The sequence below is a fragment of the Brassica napus genome, unplaced genomic scaffold (genome assembly GCF_020379485.1).
Source record: "Brassica napus cultivar Da-Ae unplaced genomic scaffold, Da-Ae ScsIHWf_528;HRSCAF=793, whole genome shotgun sequence".
Taxonomy (NCBI): domain Eukaryota; kingdom Viridiplantae; phylum Streptophyta; class Magnoliopsida; order Brassicales; family Brassicaceae; genus Brassica; species Brassica napus.
Window position 1 is genome coordinate 118,695 of NW_026016596.1, and position 19,230 is coordinate 137,924.

General features: G+C 35.7%; 3 protein-coding genes and 1 pseudogene across 3 annotated transcripts; 2 read left to right on the top strand and 2 right to left on the bottom strand.

Moving 5' to 3' along the window:
* Positions 1 to 533: 533 nt before the first annotated feature.
* LOC106428381 (cinnamyl alcohol dehydrogenase 4) lies at positions 534 to 2,704 on the bottom strand. The gene is made up of 5 exons (XM_013869128.3): positions 2,457 to 2,704; positions 2,181 to 2,294; positions 1,567 to 1,794; positions 1,016 to 1,455; positions 534 to 939 (listed from the first exon to the last, which is right to left on the bottom strand). Exons 1-5 carry the CDS (start codon positions 2,546 to 2,548, stop codon positions 716 to 718), a joined length of 1,098 nt encoding a protein of 365 aa, XP_013724582.1. The 5' UTR covers positions 2,549 to 2,704; the 3' UTR covers positions 534 to 715.
* Positions 2,705 to 5,049: 2,345 nt separating this feature from the next.
* On the bottom strand, positions 5,050 to 7,416 carry LOC106428326 (RNA pseudouridine synthase 4, mitochondrial). The gene is made up of 9 exons (XM_048774778.1): positions 7,036 to 7,416; positions 6,904 to 6,963; positions 6,666 to 6,812; positions 6,532 to 6,579; positions 6,369 to 6,449; positions 6,142 to 6,255; positions 5,920 to 6,021; positions 5,650 to 5,761; positions 5,050 to 5,568 (listed from the first exon to the last, which is right to left on the bottom strand). Exons 1-9 carry the CDS (start codon positions 7,381 to 7,383, stop codon positions 5,156 to 5,158), a joined length of 1,425 nt encoding a protein of 474 aa, XP_048630735.1. The 5' UTR covers positions 7,384 to 7,416; the 3' UTR covers positions 5,050 to 5,155.
* Positions 7,417 to 8,307: 891 nt separating this feature from the next.
* On the top strand, positions 8,308 to 10,180 carry LOC125604363 (probable F-box protein At5g47300). The gene has a single exon (XM_048774780.1). The coding sequence runs from the start codon at positions 8,805 to 8,807 to the stop codon at positions 9,942 to 9,944; it is 1,140 nt and encodes a 379-aa protein (XP_048630737.1). The 5' UTR covers positions 8,308 to 8,804; the 3' UTR covers positions 9,945 to 10,180.
* Positions 10,181 to 16,219: 6,039 nt separating this feature from the next.
* Positions 16,220 to 18,284, top strand: LOC106428366 (annotated as a pseudogene).
* Positions 18,285 to 19,230: the final 946 nt, after the last annotated feature.

Below are 19,230 nucleotides of genomic sequence, written 5' to 3' on the forward strand. Positions count from 1 at the left end.
CTGACCCTGGATGTAATATTCTCTTCTTAGAATCAATTGTTCAAGATCCAAGTTCAGATTCTGAGTTTTGAGTTTGTTTTTTTTTTAATTTATGGATGATTTAACAACTCTTGAGTCATGAAGTTTGTAGTTATTTATTTTCTCTGTTTTATGTACTGTAACAAAACAATTATAATAAAGGTATAAAGGGTACCAGAAAATGATTAGCCACAATTATAATAAGAAGCCGAAACATTTCATCTTTTTTTCTCTTAAAAATCACTTTAAACATATGTAGTTCTTAGAATCAATTGTTCAAGATCCTATTCAGATTCTGAGTTTAGAGTTTTTTTTTCGAATTCATGGATTTAACAACTGTAGTTATTTATTTTCTGTTTTTTTTTCTCTCTCTGTGTTATGTACTGCAAGTCTGCAACAAAACAATTAGAATAATTCAGGGTACAAAAAATGATTAGCCACAATGGTTCCAACTAACACACAAAAAAAAACAGAAACTTCTTTTTGTTTTGACAGAAAAAAAAAGAAACTTCAAATACATAAATATGCTCATATTAATATTTATTCTCTCTCTTTAAGTGAAAAAGACATGACATAAAGTTCACATTTGAAGCAAAAGTAAACATTAAATGATACACCAAAGCATTCGTTCAGAACCATTGAAAAACAAGACACCACAAACATATTAGGGCCCATATCACATTATTTAGTTACTCTTTCATTTTGTAGTTGTTGCAGCCTCCTCGACCAGATTGCTTCCAGCAACATCAACCACAAATCTGTAACGCACATCGTTCTTGTGAAGCCTCTCAAACGCAGTGTTGAGCTCATCAATCTTCACCACTTCAATTGTCGACGTAAGCCCTTTCTCCTTGCAGAAAGCTAACACTTCCTCTGTCTCTTTGATGCTCCCAATAAAGCTTCCTGATATCACTTTCCTCCCTATCATCAAAAACAAAAGAATCAAGACTTTGCTAGACAGACATCATTAATTTAAAACAAAACAAGAAATGCTAACCAAGAATGACGAGAGGGGTGATGAACTGAAGAGGAGTGTTAATAACACCCATGAGGATCAACTTCCCGTCGAGTTTAAGACAAGCCAAGTAAGGCTCCAGAGGGTGAAACACCGGTACGGTATCGATGATGTAGTCAAGAGAATCTGCGATCCTTTGCATCTCTGCTTGATCAGAGCTCACTACGTAGTCGTCAGCTCCTAGATGATCCATTGCTTCTTCTCTTTTCCTCTCTGACGAGCTTATCACCGTCACGTGATGTCCCATTGCTTTAGCTATCTTCACACCCATGTGCCCAACTCCTCCTAACCCTAGAATCCCTCCTCTGAGCCCGCTTGACATTAGACCGAAGTGGCTCAACGGACTGTACACAGTTACTCCCGCGCAGAGCAGCGGGGCAGCCTGTTCCACCGGCATACCTTCCGGGATCTTCACGACAAACCTTTATGAAACAAAGTTTGGGAAAAAATGAGATTACGTGTGGAGCAAGAAACACATGCTCTGTGTTTTCTTGTGAAACAAGAAACGTTTATTTGTTTGTGTGTGTGCTTACTTCTGATTGACGATCATAGTGTCAGCGAAGCCACCTTGAGTTGGTTTTCCGTCGGTGTAGACATCATTGTAACTCCAGATTCTCTTGTTACAGTACTGTTCAAGATCTGAGCTGCAGGGTTTGCAGCTACCGCAGCATCCTACGATAACGCCGACTCCGACCACATCTCCTACGGTGAACTTGCTCACATCTGATCCCACTTCAACCACTTCACCTACCACCTCGTGTCTGTATATCAAAATTCATTTTTAGTTGATTGGTTTTAGACAGTGAAGTGTGTGACAGGTTGTACTGTTAGGACTTTGGAGTTATCTCTAGCACGCATAGAAAATAACAAAGCTAGTCACAAGTGTATTATTTCAGTTACATGCAAACAAATTTTCACATAACTCCATAGAAAAAAGGACTTGGTTCCTTTCAAGATCTAAAACATATTGGTTATGATTGGGATCTAAACTTAAGTCAACAGATAACTATGGGATCCATTTTAACAGATGAAAAGAAAACTACAATTCATGGAAAAGATATTAACAGCATAAGCAAAAAGAAATGAGCATAGAATAGAAAAAGAGCAGAAAAATAAAAGAGAAAAAGAGGGTCAAAGAAGAAATTACCCAGGAACCATAGGATAATTGGACATTCCAAGATCATTTTTAATCTGGTGGATATCAGTATGGCAGATTCCACAGCATATAACCTTTATATACACATCATCTGGCCCTGTGCTCCTATTAACAAATCCAAGATTGTTTTCAACGAATAAACAAAATAAAAAAGTTCAATAACTCTTGAAGAGATAAGAACTATATTACTTCACTAAAAAAACCTCATAAAAGAAAAAGAGAACCCTTCATATAAAGAGAAAACAAGGAGTAGATAAAATAAAGAACCTCAAAGTGTAGGAGTAAGGAGAGAGAACACCAGAAGGATCTCTTGCAGCCCATCCTAAAGCCTTCTTTTCTCCACCTTCTACACTTCCCATTTTTCTATTTCTTTCTTGGTTTCTCTGACTTTTTTGTGTGGTTGTTGTTTATATTAGTCTTGCAGAGAAAACTGTTTTGAGAGATGTCTCTACGGACTAGGCACTTATTGGAATATGTATATATAGTGCAAAGTAAATGGGGAAGATAAAAAAGTTGTTCAATAATACCAAAGAAAAAAAGAAGAGTAAAATAGGAATATTATTTGATTTTTGGTGGGCATGCCCTTTTAATCAGTAATCTCGACCAACCAAACCTCTTATCTTTTTCTTTTCGGACCGGTGGTACAACCAAACTTCTTATATACAATACAAATTTACAACTCAAGAGTAATGAGTATGAATGGAGATAATCGAATCAAATGGAAGAAGTCTGGTTTAGTTTTTAAACGTTTTTTTTATAAAACCAAACGAAAATAAAAGGAGTAAATTAGTTTAATTTCAAACCAAGAAAGAAATCAAAATACACTCTTTTAAATATACTGATCTTCCATTACTAATAACACTTTGAAGATAGATGTAAATAAAATCTGGACCACAATAGTTGTTGAAACAGAGATATAAGCATCATAACACTGTGACAAAAAAAAAAAAAGCATCATAACTAAATTTGGACATATATATATTACAGAAACAAATATAAACTAAATGAGAAAGTTACATTAACTAATAAAACTAAATGAGAAAGAGATATGACACCAAAAGTTTAGGTGGATATTCTCTTTTCCTTATGCAATACACAACTAAATTAGCTTTTACTTTTAGTGGCGTTGCTGGACACATGTTTGCTAATATCTAATCTTATTCAAAGATAGATCTTTATATTCTTCATCAAACAGACCATATAACGTATTTACCTACGTTGCACGGAAGCTTCATCGGACGTCCGCTTCCCGCTTCGGAACCGGAATCGGAATCGGAACCTCGTGGAAGCTTGCGGAATCTCGCTTCCAAAACGTTTCTAAAATATTCTCTTTAAAAACATGTTGGAAGCTTATGATTCCGTTTTAGAATCACGCTTCCGTTTAAAAAAAAAATACAATGTATATCAATAAATATAAAACCATAGTTTTCATCTATATAAAAAAAAATTAATAGTAATGAATATTGAGTTATAAATATACAAATATCAAAAATAATACTATAAATTATCTTTATGCATTGAGATTTTTTATTAAAGATATAGCACACATTGAAACATATTGTGTCAATTATTTATGAAGTATTAAAAATAATTAATATAATATTTTTTGTAAACGTAATTTATGTGTATTTTTACAGTTTTAATATAAAATTATTTCAAAATTATTATAAATGAATAAATGTTTTATTTCAAATTTAAATCATATAAGTTTTAGTCCTAATTTTTTTTAAAATTTTGCATATATATATATATATATATGGATATACGCTTCCAACACGTACCCGCTTCCTAATATTTAAAAAAATCTCGCTTCTGCGCTTCCTTACGCTTCCGCTTCCACGTACCCGCTTCCGTTTCCATGTAACATAGGTATTTACAGAGTTTTAATTGCTGCATTATTTTACAGATTTCCTATAAATAAAAATATTGTAATAGTTTAAATTTATTATATAACCATTGATCGAAAAGTATTTACTTTTGTGGAATTAAGACATATTTTGTCTGTTTCATTGTAATTGTTGTTTTATATTTATGCAAACAGATTAAAAAAATATTTAATTTTACATATTTTCAAAATAAAAACATCATTACTAATACAATTAACCACATTTCAACCAATAAAATAATATATTAGAATATAAAATCAGTAAATTTTGTATTGAAATTATAAAACGATATTTATTTTAAAACAAAAAGTTTATTCTACAACAACAATTAAAACTGAAACGGAGGGATTATTTTTCAATTTATCTATAATTTTAATTGACAAAATAAAATAAAAGAAATAATGGAGCAAACATTGATTGTATTCATTGGAAAAAGGCGTTTCGTCAGGTATGTAGTAGGTACTACAAATAGTGTGGTTGGTAAAAGATTCGACGCCACGTCATCGAGCAGTTTTTCTAATAGGATAATTCACAATTATTCTTTACTTTTTTCCAATCAAAATTAATATAAAATATTTTAAAACTAACAAGTCTTTGTTTGGTTAGGTATTGATCTACTCAGTACTGTATTTATATTCATAGCGTCACCCCCTTTCGTTTTCCAGAGTTTAAACAGATTATTTTTTTGGTGAACAACCACAATTATCTAAATAAAATGATATCATTCTCAGTTTAATTATATCAATTAAATTAATAATAAATTAACCTAACTAAAGTATCTATACACCTTTTTTTTTAGCAACAAGTATCTATACCACAAGACTATAAAAGTCTGCTGCTTGTCTCGAGTCAAAACAACTCTTTTTTCTTTGGAGTCAAACAAATATAGTGACAACTAATAAGTGGAATACAAAGGGAATCGAATCTAGTTCTGCTGATAATACAAAACATGATTATGCAAGTGTATCTGCATATATGTGAAAACAATGATTCATATTTGTATGATACTGATTCAGGTCCAATAGCGACATAAAGCACGTACTTGGGGGAGACCTTAAAAAACACAAAAGAATATATAGTCTAACAATTGTCACTAGTTTCGACTCTAGATTTCAACAAGTTGAAGCTTAGCTGCATATGAGTAGGCAACGGAGCATCGAATTTAAGGCCATCGAGATCCGAGATATCAGAGTCCGAAGAAACCTCCAATTTCTCCAAGAGCTGACAGATGTTTGGCAGATCGATTTGCTTAGAATGGAGATGAAGGTGTGGTTGTTTTGAAGATACATCTCCACCTTCCATATCCAGGCCAAAAGGAGATGATGATGGCTTGGTCTGGGTGTTTTCTGGAGACACAAAAGGTTCCCTGGTTTTATGAGCTTGCCAACCGTATTTATAGTCCCCGAGTATCGGTGTTCCTAGCACTTCTGCGCAGTGTACACGGAGCTGATGTTTTCTGCCGGTTAAAGGACGAAGCTCCAGCCATGTGTATCCTATAAAGCAACAGTTTGCTATAAAAGGCCAAACCATTTGATTCTAAGTTAAGTGAAACGATAGCAACAGTGTACACTAACCATGTGGTGAAGATTCGACCACTCGGTATTCGGTGATAGCATGCTGAGTGGAAACGAGTTCTCCGTTGTCATTAACTGTGATACGATCAGATTTTCCATCATCCACAACAACCTACTCACACATTCCACATATGTTTTTAGCTTAGAATTTGACTCCACTAAAACAGCAAAAGCAATGTGCACAGACAAATTATCTCTTAGATCGAACCAAAGTGGACAAAACTTAGACGGGTGAAACATTCTGATAGCTAAAACAGTGTGTAAACTCACCTTTCTGAGTGGCGCTGAGATCTGTCCCCTTTGACGTCTTGGGCACCCGATCACGAGTGCCAGATATTTTCTTTTCAAGGATTTTATGTTCTTCTTGACACCCTAAATCAATAAAAAGAAAGGTCACCGAAAGAGAAATTTATGAGGATTTCTCAGGAATTATATGACAAGAAAACTTATTTCAAAGTAAGAAAAACTTCTAAGAGAAAGCATATGACTTACATATGCAGATGCACCAGATGTTTTTTCGCGGAATATAGAATGAAGAAGTGTTGCAGCTGTTTGTGTTCTTCCCAACACTAAAAGCCCACTACAGTCTCTGTCAAGTCTGTGCACCTAATACACACACCACCATACCGGCATAAGTCAAGAGATTCATAAACTTCTTCCATATACGCTAGGACTTGACAGAGAGCCTTGGTGCACTACTATGTGATTTCGCTACTAACCAGCCGGGGAGACTCTGACTTATCAAAAGTCAAACAAGTGGCAGCGAGTTCATCGATGCTAGTTTTCACCCCAGTCCCTCCCTGTTTAAGAGAAAAAGTCTATCAGCTTACACAAGCTCCACGAACACGATGCATCAGAAAGCATGGAGTATATATGACTTACTTGAACAGCCATACCATGAGGTTTATTCAAGACAATAATGGCTGGATCCTGTCAAATTAACTCCCAGTTTAGATTTATCAATCTATATAAACATTTCTTGAAAAAAAAACAAGTGCATAGAGTTTCAAAAGAACCTTGTACAAGACCAAACTGCAAACGAATTTGCGCTCTTCTTCACTGCAACGAAAGCGTTCTTTCTTAGCAGGAGGCGGCGCATCATTGCCTACAGACAAAGGAAGGTAAATTCTATCTCCTACATTCAAGGACTCCTTAGCTGCCACCTTTAATCAGTACCATCAGACAACATCAGCTTCTTAAAAAAAAAAGAAACAGTTCTTGTCCTAACCAAGAGACTACAGAAGAAACGATTACCCTTTTAAGTTGGCTTCTTTGTAGTTCACAACTCATAGGCACTACTACTTGTCTTCTAACCTGAATCACATTTACAAATCTCTTATCCCCTGTAACTTCAAAATCATCAAAAAATACAATCTTTACACGGACCTGTCTTAAACGAAAGAGTTTCTGTACGAGGTTTCTAGGTAGGTCGGGACGGCAACGAAGAATCCACCTCAGCGCCGTCGTTGAGCCATCCGTTGAGCCTTTGACGATGGAGTCTCCGTCGCCGAAAGAAAGCTCCTTTCCTACCGCGGCGGCGTCGATGGTGGGAGAGAAAGGAGGTAGAGTGAGCCATTTCCCTCTCGGATCATCATCATCGTCAGCGAGAGCTGTCGTGTAGCTACGACGCTGATTAGCCGCGGATAAGGCTCCGGTGGACTCCCTGATAGTAGGCGGTGGGGAACGGAGATGACGACGGAGGGCCGCGGTCGCAACTCTCCAATTGGCCGCCATTTAGGGTTTTTTAATCCCAAATTTAATTTAGGGTTTAAAAAGGTTTTCTTTTAGAGAATCTTTTTTGTGTGTGTGTGGTTTGGTTTCTGTAAACCGGCAGCTTTTCTCTAATTTCCTTAACCAAACAGTTGAACCGGCTTGATGATATTTGAATGGAGGAGCCTAGTAACGACATGATTAATTTACAAATTGATTTCAATTTCTTGTTTGGAGAGGAAGTTGGAACCCGGTCAACAATTATCTTGTAGAGTTCTGTTTTAAACTGGCCGGTTCAAATTGTTTCTGAATCAACCGGTTTTGGTGAGGTCCCCATTTTTCGTAGGTTCTAGTGCAATATGAGCTTTTTTTTTCTCTTATGAAAACCAGAACGGTATTATTTTGGTATTATTTTTGAAGTGATTTTTCCCATTCAAATTCTCACACTAAAAGTATTGACTAATGCCCTTATTATATTTAATAAATAATTAATTTATTTATTAAATTATTGATTATAAACTAACATAAAATTAGTTAAAAATATAGAATTTTTTTGAAATTTTAAATTAGATAGTTCATTTAATTGACATAATAAAAATTATCCAAAAACTACAAATTATTTTAAAATAAAAATAATATTTCTTGTGTTGTTATCCGAAAAGAATATCTTTTAATAAATTTTAAAAATAATATATTGTGTTGTTAACCAAAAAAATATTTTAATCAAAAAATTAAAAAATTAAGAAGCATAAGATTTATAATTAAATACTAATTAAGTAATGAATATATTATCTTAAAAAAATTCAATTTTTTGTTAGTTTGTGTATTATCTTATTTAAGAAACATAAGAATTCAAAATTTATTTATTAATAATGAATATATTATCTTTAAGAAAATCAAAATATTTATGATACGTACGCACTAATAAAAATATATATTGTTGATGAATAATTGTCATGTATAAATAATTTAACATTTAATTTAAAAAATTTGAAGACATAAATGATAATTTATTTGATAATCTTTGAATTAATGATACATAAAAATAGCATTCATGGAGAAAATGACAAAAAAAGTTTTATTAAATGACATATATACATTTGTACTCTATGGTTAACTAATCTATACTTAGATCTAGAGTTTAGGGGTGATGTTTTGAAGACAAAGTTTCAAATTTAAAAAAAATAAATATTAAAATTTTCAAAATAAAATTTTGGTCATTTTCCTCTTTGATGACTATTTTTGTGACAAAAACTTAAAATAAACTATTAATAAATAGATGTAATTATCCGGGGACAAAACACTGGTAAAAAAAAAAAAGAAAAACAAAGATTTTGACTCCAAAAGATAAACTAAAGATTCCGGTACATTAAAAAGTGATATACTAAACGTCAAAACCCTAAATAATAAGAATTCAAAGCCACTTTCGTCTTTGGACGATCACAATGACTATGATGTCAGACCTTCCAGGAGATTTGCTAGAGGAGATACTCTGTCGCGTCCCTGCCGTATCTCTGAAACGTCTACGATCTTCATGCAAACGTTGGAACCGTTTATTCAACGATAAGCAATTCTCAACAAAGCACTTGGATAAAGCAGCAAAACAGTCTCTGGTTTTCAAGGTGACACAATATTCTAGGGCTTGTTTGATGAGTGTCAATCTCCATGGAACTCCATCTGTAGAGTTTAAAGGTGAGCTTCGCCTACTCGGTTCGCATTTGAACGCAAATCAGATCAAAATATCTAGAGTCTTTCACTGCGACGGGTTATTGTTATGTACTATCAGTAACGACACTAGAATCGTGCTTTGGAACCCGTTTACTGGTAAGACCAGGTGGATCCAACCAAGAAGTACAAAAAACTCATATGCTCTTGGATCCTACAAAGAACCTAGATGTGGAACTAGTAGCTACAAAATATTGAGCTATAGAACTTATAATGACCATGAGTTTGAAATATACGAGATTAACTCTAATACATGGAGAACTCTTGATGTCACTTCGATCTTCAAGCTATTGTATATTGGTACCAGCGTGTCTTTCAAGGGGAAGACGTATTGGTTTGCTTCCGATAGAGAAGATGAACAACTCGGCATGTTCTTGGTCAGTTTTGACTACACAACAGAGAGATTTGGACGCTTGAGTCTTCCTTGTAAGTATCCTGTAGGTTTTTTCCATGATGTGGCTCTATCCGTTGTTGGAGAAGAGAAGCTTTCAGTGTTATTACAACCAAGAAACACACGGGGGAAAGAGATATGGGTAACGAACAAGATCGATGGGACTAAAGAGGTGTCGTGGAGAAAGTTCTTAACAGTGGATTACCCCGAACGTGATTATTGGATTACTTTTACTTGTTTTTGGGTCGACGAGGAGAAGAAAGTCGCCCTATGTTGCGAGAAATGTATGTTCGACCGCAATACCAAGATCAAAGACTTGGTATACATTGCTGGGGAGGATAATGAAGTCAAACTACTTGATTTTGGAGCAGTTACATTTGGATCATGTTGGCCAGTTCTTGATTATTTTCCAAGCTTGGCCTATATCCAACCAGGTGGAGGCTTAAAGAAAAGAAAGAGAGAGAGGTGACTGCTACATCCAACATTTTTGTGTGTGCTTTCTTAATCTATCTTGGTCATGTCCTTTGAGCTGACAGTTCATTAACAAGTGGTCTTGTCCTTGGAATAGTTAATTAATGAATATTTATATATTTCATTAAAAACATATTAAACTCTTTAATTCATGTAAAATCATATTAAAAATTATTAAAAATACAATTACTTCAAAACTCTAAAGTAAATACACCATTCGCAATACGTCAAACAAAAAAGGAATACACCTTTAGAAAATTTCGATTTAATTAAATAATAATTTTGTATGAATGTTAGTTTGAACTGGAAACCTAAAATTATAATCTTTCAAGGTAAAATACACAACTACATGCATTGTCTATTTACAATTTGATTTCATTTTCTTGTTTGTAAAGGAAGATGGAACCCAATCAACAATATCTCTAAATTTTAGTTTTAAAAGCCACTTCTCGTTGCTTTTGACTTGTTCTAGAGACTAGAGTAGGCACGCAGTTCGATTTTTCGGTTAGTTAGGGTCAGTTTGTTTGGATCGGTCAAAATTTCACCGTAGTGATCCAAAAAAAATTGGATCAATTTGGTTTTTGATTACATTGGTTTCAAAATAACCGATTTTTTTAAGACACAACTTGCATTGAACTCAATGTTGAAGACTACAATGACAAGAGGAAATTAAACATCCTTTTGAAAACAAACCATAAACTACAACAACAAAAGTAATTAAATATAATAAGTCTTCATATGAAGTTATATTTGGAGAAGATGGGATCACTGGGGTTTTTTATCAACAGTACTGGCATATTGTTGGTAATCATATCGTTGAGGAAATCCAGAGTTTCTTTCGAACGTCTTCACTCCCGACTGGGTGGAACCATACGCAACTATGTCTACTGCCTAAAGTGTCTAAGCCAGATACTATGAAAGATTTGAGGCCAATCAGCTTGTGCTCGGTTCAGTACAAGATTATATCCAAGCTGCTGTCGGAGCGCATGAAACCAGTTATGCCGGTTCTAATCTCTGACACGCAAGGAGCTTTTGTCGCTGATAGATTGATCTCTGACAACATCATTGTGGCGCATGAGATGGTTCATGGCCTACGCACTAACAACTCGGTGAACGCGAAGTTTATGGCTATTAAAACCGATATGTCAAAAGCTTATGATCGCGTTGAGTGGAGCTTCTTGGAGACGTTGATGGAGAAGATGGGTTTTACTAGAAAGTGGGTGTGTTGGGTCATGGCTTGTGTGAGCACTGTGTCATATACAATCCTCCTGAATGGTCGGGAACACGGTTTTATCAGACCTGAACGTGGGATTCGTCAAGGTGACCCAATGTCCCCATTTTTGTTCATCATGTGTGCCGAAGCACTTGTGAGTGTGTTGAACAACGCTGAGCATAAAGGCCGTCTACATGGAATCCAGCTTGCAGCGGGAGGACCCTCGGTTCATCACTTATTATTTGCTGATGACAGTTTGTTACTATGCCAAGCTAACCTGATGGAGAGTGTTGAAGTTATCCGTTGTCTTAAGCTATATGGTCAGGCGTCTGGGCAGCAAATTAACCTTTCGAAATCATCAATCATCTTTGGTGATAGAGTTGAAGAGGGCATCAAAGCTGACATCAAACGAGTTCTTTCTATTGATAAAGAAGGGGGTGAGGGTACCTACCTTGGCCTCCCTGAGGTTTTCAAAGGATCAAAGAAACATATTTTGAACTTTATCAGAGAAAAACTCCAGAACAGAATCCAAGGGTGGTTTGCTAAATCTCTTTCGCCAGGGGGCAAGGAAATCCTCATCAAATCTGTCGGCCTAGCTCTTCCTATATATGCGATGTCAGTCTTTAAGCTTCCTAAAGACCTGTGTGCGAAGCTTACGTCTGCGTTAAGGGATTTCTGGTGGGGTGATGGAAGTGCTAGACGTAAACTACCATGGGTAGCATGGGAGAAGCTTTGCCAAAGTGATATTTATGGAGGCATGGGATTAAATATAAACCTGGACGTTTTATATTATGGAGGCATGGGATAAGTGCGGCTGCCAGGGGATACTTGCGTCTCAAGAAATCACTAATGTGGTTGAGCTTTTCCCTGTTTTTTCATCTTGCTGTTTTAGTACCTATTGGTACCTAGTTGTTCCTTGTTTTCTTGCTTATGTACTCCTATACGTTGCCATTCGTTGGCTCTGTTATTGAATTTCTTCAGTGTTAAAAAAAAAAAATTTTGAATTAACTTAGAACAACGAACACGTATGCTCTCGGATCCTACAAAGAACCTCGATGTGGAACTAGTAGCTACAAAATATTGAGCTATAGGGCTTATTACTTATGAACATGAGTTTGAAATCTACGACATTAACTCTAATACATGGAGAATTCTTGATGCCACTTCGGACTTCAAGTTATTGTTTATTGGTACCAGCGTTTTTTTCGAGGGAAAGACATATTGGTTTGCTTCAGATAGAGAAGATGGACAACTCGGCATGTTCTTGGTTAGTTTTGATTATACAACAGAGAGATTTGGACGCTTGTAAGTGTCCGTCAGATTTTATTCAAGATGCGGCTCTATCCGTTGTTGGAGAAGAGAAGCTTTCAGTGTTATTACGACGTAAAAATTCACGGGAGAAAGAGATTTGAGTAACAAATTAATAAGATCGATGGGAGTAAAGAGGTGTCCTGGAGAAAGTTTTTAACGGTAGACCCCCCACCCCAAAGTGATATTTGGTTTAATTTAACTCGTTTTTGGTGGACGAGGAGAAGAAAGTTGCCCTAGCTATCTTATGAGAAATGTATGTTTGAACTTTGAACGCAAAGATTTGGTATACATTGCTGGGGAGGATAATGAAATCAAAGGAATTGATTTTGGAGCAGTTACATGCGGTTGGCCAGTTCTTGATTATTTTTCAAGTTTGACTTATATCTAGCCAGGTGGAGGCTAAAGAAAAAGAGGTGGCTCCTACATTCAACCTTTGTGTGTATTTTCTTGATCTAATCTTCGCTATGTCCTTTAAATTTTCAGTAATCCTTTGAGCAGATTTTTTAATTTTCAAGTGATTTTGTGCTTGGAATTAATTAATCAATGAATCTTTATATTTCATTAAGATGTGGCATTTATCAGAGATAGGAAGCTGATAACTGATGATGTTGTCTCCTTCGGAATTGTAACATAGGAGAGACATGTCACTCTCATACCTTTTGCCTAACTCAAACAACATAGACATAAAGTTTTGGAATCATCTTTAAAGGAGTGAGCGTGTGGATAATTTGTTCATCATAAAGCATTTTTACCCTTAAAGCTAAGAAAAGAGATGCAAATAGTAAGTTTAGTAATAGTCTAATATTAATATATGTCTTGGGAAGGAAAACTCAAGCTCTTGTGTACCTTTCTCCGCAAAGGCGCTAAGATCATTAATATCGGTGCCTCTTAAGGCTGACCCTTCAAAATAATAAACGAACCAATCGCGAGTCGCCACGTGTTGTGGGGTCCGCAAAACAGTGTTGAACCTGTTTCTTCCAAAAGCTCTCACGAGACACGGGTTCACAAAAACCAGATTATTATAATAATTTGATTTTCTTGGGAATTGTGTGAGTTTGTGTTATAAACCCCTAATGGGGATGCTCTAATGTTGCTCTAAGTTACCTCCATGAAGTGTCTAGGAGGAAAAATATCCACATCAGAAAACCTTAGTTAGAAAACGAAACAATTTACTGAGAATCAAACTGGAGCATTCTTCATGCACTATCTTTCCTTCTTCAACCACAAAGTTCATGAATCAAAACCGAAACCAAGCAACACACTGGTTGTAGAACCGGATTGCAAGTTGCCCAAAAAACTAGGACTGTTATTTGGGCTGGATTGAAGAGCAAACCGGGGTCTCGTTTGGGCCGATTATTTTATCAAAATTAGATAATAGTATTTACCTAAAGTAGTCCTAAAGTAAAAAAGTCTTTCTTTTTCTCACCCAGGTCATTCCCTTTGGATTCCAGATTCTTCTTATTTTCTACACATGCAATACTAACATTAGAAAGTGATCAATTTTCGTCTACATCATTTAGTTGTAGAGAATGGAGTTAGTCATGTCAGGTTGGGAATAAATGTTAAGATGATCTCGGGGAAGATATTATCAACGCAGGGAAAATTATCTAAATTTTTTTATGTGTTTTCAACTTTGAACTAAGAAGATATTAAAAAGATGTAAATTGTTTTTTTTTTTGCCTAAAAGAGATGTAAAAGGATGTAAGTTGTTGACCCAAAGAAAAACTGAAAACATTCACAACTTCAAAGTCCATAACTATGAGTAAAACGTATTAATTATAAGCATGTTAACTATTCGATTTCAAATCCAATAGCATGCATATATTTAGCTAAGACCGCGTTGTATATAGCATAGCACATATCTAAACTATTAAATAACAGACTTAGACGGTCATACCTATAGTCCCTTGAATCACGGATACATGCATGCAAGTGAATTACATATAAAGCTTGTTAGTTAAAGAGGAAAATATTCGATAGTATTAATTTCGACGGAATGTTAACTCTAACAGAGGAAAAAAAACATTAGATGCGAGTTTTCTATTTTTCTTCAAATAGAAGACAAATTATAAAAATGAAACATAGCTGTAAAGGTGTTTTCATGGCTTAACTTATCATTTTTGTTTTCATCATGTGATCCCCCACCCCCAAAGTCAAAGGTTCTGCTCTCGATTGTCATTCGTCTCTTTACGAATAAACTAAATGACGTTTAGTACACGATGTACATCTTAATAAATCTATTAGCATAATGTAAATTACAGTATTACCAGGGATAAAACCAGCATAGTGTAAATTATATGTATAAACTCGCTGTTAACGTTTAACTCAAATTTTACAGGATTTACTCAAGTATAGGGAATTGTCAGCTAGGTTTACCCAAAGTAGAATTGAACTGGATCATAACAAAAACTTGAACTTTTTTTTTTTGTTAAAGAACTTTAACATGAGTTATATATATATGGTTTACTTTTTATTGTAGAGTAAATCCCAATTAAAATGAGCTAAACTGAACTAGACTAATTTTCTCAAAGTGCAAACTTTGTTAGAAAAATAGAACATGATATTAAAATAAACGAAACAAAATTGTGGTTTCACTTTGGTGCATTTAAGAAATAACCAAATTACGCATTTAGTTTTTTTCCATTAGCAAAAAACTTTTTCATTTAATCATTAAATTTAAATAATATCTTAACTTCAGCAAAAGGCGCTACAACAAAAAGTAGCATGCGGTTCACTTTGTAGCAAAGTGATTCCCCCTAAACTTGCATGTAAAAATACATATAAGTTAGCATTAATTTAAACTTGTGAAGTTGTTATACCCATTAATTTATATTACTTGGAACTGCATAAAGTGGAATCTAAACTCTTCTTAACAATTTTGTTAGATATATCGTCATACATGAAAGTGTATCGATTGGCTAGTTTAATATGAGGTTGACTTGACGGTAAGATTGATTACCTATCACAACTAAGGATCATGCTTGTTTCTCTCTTTTGTTTTCATTCAAAATTCAATTGATATTTACAATATTCCAACAAATAATATCTTTTCGGGATCATTTAAATTCAGTGTAATAAGATCATCGATATACTGTTGTATGTTTTCCACTGTGTCTATATAAAATATTGGCCTTATTATACAATTTTGATGATAATTAGTGATTAGGCAAATAAAAACTGCTATATCATACACATATATATATAATTAACAATTTTTAACAAACCCAATTTCTAATTTTAAACCGAAAACTCAAACCAAATTGATGATCGTATTCGTATATACCATCAGATTTTAACTCAAACCTAAATTTTAACCAGATCATCTTATGATGGCACCCCTCACGACTGTGAAGACATACTCACTGGTCAAGGCTTTTGATGTATACTAGTTAATTATTGTGAAATTTTAATAATTATAGTTGAGATTCTAATTGTAATCTCAACTATATTGTGAAATTTTTAGCCTACTAGTTAACATAATACTATTTTAGAGACCTATTTGCGATCAACAAAAGAGCTTGAAGCATGTATAGAAAATAATGTTGTTTTGTTATGTATATAAATTAAAGCCAATGTGTTAATATTTGTTTAATTGACCATCCTTAGAAATAGGAACAGTTATTTTTTTATATCAGGAACAGCTTACTTAGAAGATTACAAAACCCCAACTTGATAATAAAGAAATCTACATATTTATCTATATAAACCCTATCAGAGTACTTGAACCACATCAGAAAACTATCAAATCCTAAAGCACACAACAATTGAAAAAAAAAAATTCTATCTTTTTAGGTTTGGCAATGGCTCTAGCCAAACACACAAGAGTTCAGATATTGGGATGCATACTCCTTGCATCACTCGCACTAACAATGGCTGATACACCACCGGGCATAGCCAAAAACCCGAGCCATGCAACATGTAAGATCAAGAAGTACAAACATTGCTACAACTTAGAACATGTTTGCCCCAAGTTCTGCCCTGACTCTTGTCATGTTGAATGTGCTTCTTGCAAACCCATATGTGGCCCTCCTTCCCCCGGCAGTGATGATGATGGTGGCGAAGATGACGGTGGATACACTCCTCCGGCTCCAGTTCCACCTGTTTCACCACCACTTCCTACACCTTCTGTGCCAAGCCCTACCCCCCAGTTTCACCACCACCTCCAACTCCTACACCAGCCGTTCCAAGTCCCACTCCACCGGTTTCACCACCACCTCCAACTCCTACACCGGCTGTGCCAAGTCCCACGCCACCGGTTTCACCACCACCACCTTCTCCTACACCAGCTGTGCCAAGTCCAACTCCACCATCTTCACCACCACCTCCTACTCCTACACCAGCCGTCCCAACTCCTACACCTCCTACACCGTCTGTGCCAAGTCCTCCAGGTACTCCCACTGCACCGGTCCCTCCATATTCCCCACCTGCGACTCCTACTCCCTCCATTCCAAGTCCTACTCCTACATCTCCCGGCTCTACTCCTCCTTATGTCCCTCCGTCCTCTCCTACTCCAACCCCGCCATCCGATGGAGAGGCAGGAGCAGGAGTAAGAAGAGCCAGGTGTAAGAAGAAGGGCTCTCCTTGTTACGGAGTTGAGTATAGTTGCCCGGCCGATTGTCCCCGTTCTTGTGAAGTTGACTGCGTTACTTGCAAACCTCTTTGCAGTATGTCCTCATTTACATCCAACTCCGCTTTAATTCCTTCTTATACGATCAATAAATACATGCTAACTAATGATATTACGTTGCGATGCAGATTGCGACAAACCGGGATCGGTTTGCCAAGACCCACGTTTTATTGGAGGAGATGGTCTCACCTTTTACTTCCACGGCAAGAAAGACTCCAACTTCTGCCTCATCTCCGATTCTAACCTTCACATCAACGCACATTTCATCGGTAAACGAAGGTCTGGTATGGCACGTGACTTCACATGGGTCCAATCCATTGCTATCCTCTTCGGCACTCACCGTCTCTACGTCGGAGCCCTTAAGACCTCCACGTGGGACGATTCTGTTGACCGGATCTCCGCCTCTTTTGATGGACATGTTATCTCACTTCCTCAACTAGATGGTGCCACGTGGACTTCTTCCCCTGGAGTATACCCTCAGGTCTCGGTCAAACGAGTCAACGCTGACACTAACAACCTAGAGGTATAAACTTTTTGTTATATTTGTAATATTTTTAGATAATAGTCTGAACTGAGATTCTTGATAATCAGTTAATAACTTGGCGTAACGCATTTATTCAGGTTGAAGTAGAGGGCATGCTTAAGATCAGAGCAAGAGTGGTGCCAATAACAGTGGAAGATTCAAGAATTCATGGTTACAATGTAACGGAAGACGACTGTCTCGCTCATCTCGACTTAGGCTTTAAGTTCCAAGACCTTAGCGACAACGTCGATGGTGTTTTGGGACAAACGTATAGGTCTAACTACGTAAGCCGAGTCAAGATCGGAGTCCACATGCCTGTGATGGGTGGTGATAGGGAATTCCAGACCAGCGGACTTTTTTCACCTGACTGCTCAGCCGCAAGGTTCACTGGGAACAGAGGTAGCAACGGTGGCCGGAGTAAAATGGAGCTCCCTGAGATGAGTTGTGCCAGTGGCGTAGGTGGCAAGGGAGTGGTCTGCAAGAGATAGACTTTATTACTACTATTACTACCACTATACAATTTCGTAAGTGGTCAACTATATTATTATAACTAATTAATAAATTTGTAACACTGTAACTTTTTTCTGTAACAATAATATCATGGAGAAAGGAAAATGTAATTTTACTATTCTTGAACTGAATGAATTTGAATTTATGTTAATCTCTTCCTTGTGTGTTTCAATAATTAAATGATTTGAGAAAATTGTAAAATATGATCATGTTAAGTTATGGAACAAAATTAGATACATGTAAGTAAAAACATCACCTTTTAGATCATCTGAGTTGTAATTTGTATTCTACTAGCAAAATATTGTTTTGCTAGAATATTAATTTCTTAGTAACTTTGGTTACACTCCAACAAAATGTGCTACCACTTAACCAAAAAAAAATGTGCTAACACGTAAAGCCGTAAAGGTAGCATGCCGACCACTTAGTCGCTTCATAATGAAGTGATTCTCCCATAAAGATGGAAAACATGCATGATTCACATTTTTATCCCTACTAAAACGTAATACATCTCTTGCTTCCAATTCCAATTGAATAACTTGATTTTTTTTCTTAACTCTAAAAGTCTAAAAGACTAAAATCAAGAAAAGATACAACCTTGGTTTCTATGTCTGTGTTAAGAATTTTAACATATATAAATGTGGATTTTGGGTTATCTTTTACACAATGCGAATCATATTGGCCACTTGTATTTCCATTATATATCATTAATGTCGCCTCCAGATTGCTCTTCCAATACACAACCGGAAACATCTACTACTTTATCAAAGACAAAGACTGTGAAACTATTGATAAACCAGCGATTGTTTTATGATTCCAAATAATAAAAAGTCGGAAATACAAATTAAAGACGTAAGCAACCAACGTATAATTTTGTGCAGTAATATTCAAGGAAGAAACAAAAAATACTGTAAAATCCAACATCAACAACAAGAAGCCACACCACAATGAATGGATTTCATTATCTCATTGATTTAAATCAGCTTGTATTATGAAGCTGCAGCTATACCTTCATATCACAAGCTGATATAACACTACCAATAAAACTGATTGATCAATGAAGCCACCAAAACAGTCATCTTGTACATGGGGCTGTCTGTCAA

Excerpts from the sequence above, each read along its gene's own strand:
- LOC106428381 (XM_013869128.3), bottom strand. The coding sequence starts at position 2,548 with ATGGGAAGTGTAGAAGGTGGAGAAAAGAAGGCTTTAGGATGGGCTGCA. Across the intron at positions 2,295-2,456 it reads CCTTACTCCTACACTTTGAG|GAGCACAGGGCCAGATGATG; the intron begins GTTCTTTATTTT and ends ATTTGTTAATAG. Across the intron at positions 1,456-1,566 it reads ACTATGATCGTCAATCAGAA|GTTTGTCGTGAAGATCCCGG; the intron begins GTAAGCACACAC and ends TGTTTCATAAAG.
- LOC106428326 (XM_048774778.1), bottom strand. The coding sequence starts at position 7,383 with ATGGCGGCCAATTGGAGAGTTGCGACCGCGGCCCTCCGTCGTCATCTC. Across the intron at positions 6,022-6,141 it reads CATCTGGTGCATCTGCATAT|GGTGTCAAGAAGAACATAAA; the intron begins GTAAGTCATATG and ends TTATTGATTTAG. Across the intron at positions 5,569-5,649 it reads GGTCGAATCTTCACCACATG|GATACACATGGCTGGAGCTT; the intron begins GTTAGTGTACAC and ends GTTGCTTTATAG.
- LOC125604363 (XM_048774780.1), top strand. The coding sequence starts at position 8,805 with ATGACTATGATGTCAGACCTTCCAGGAGATTTGCTAGAGGAGATACTC.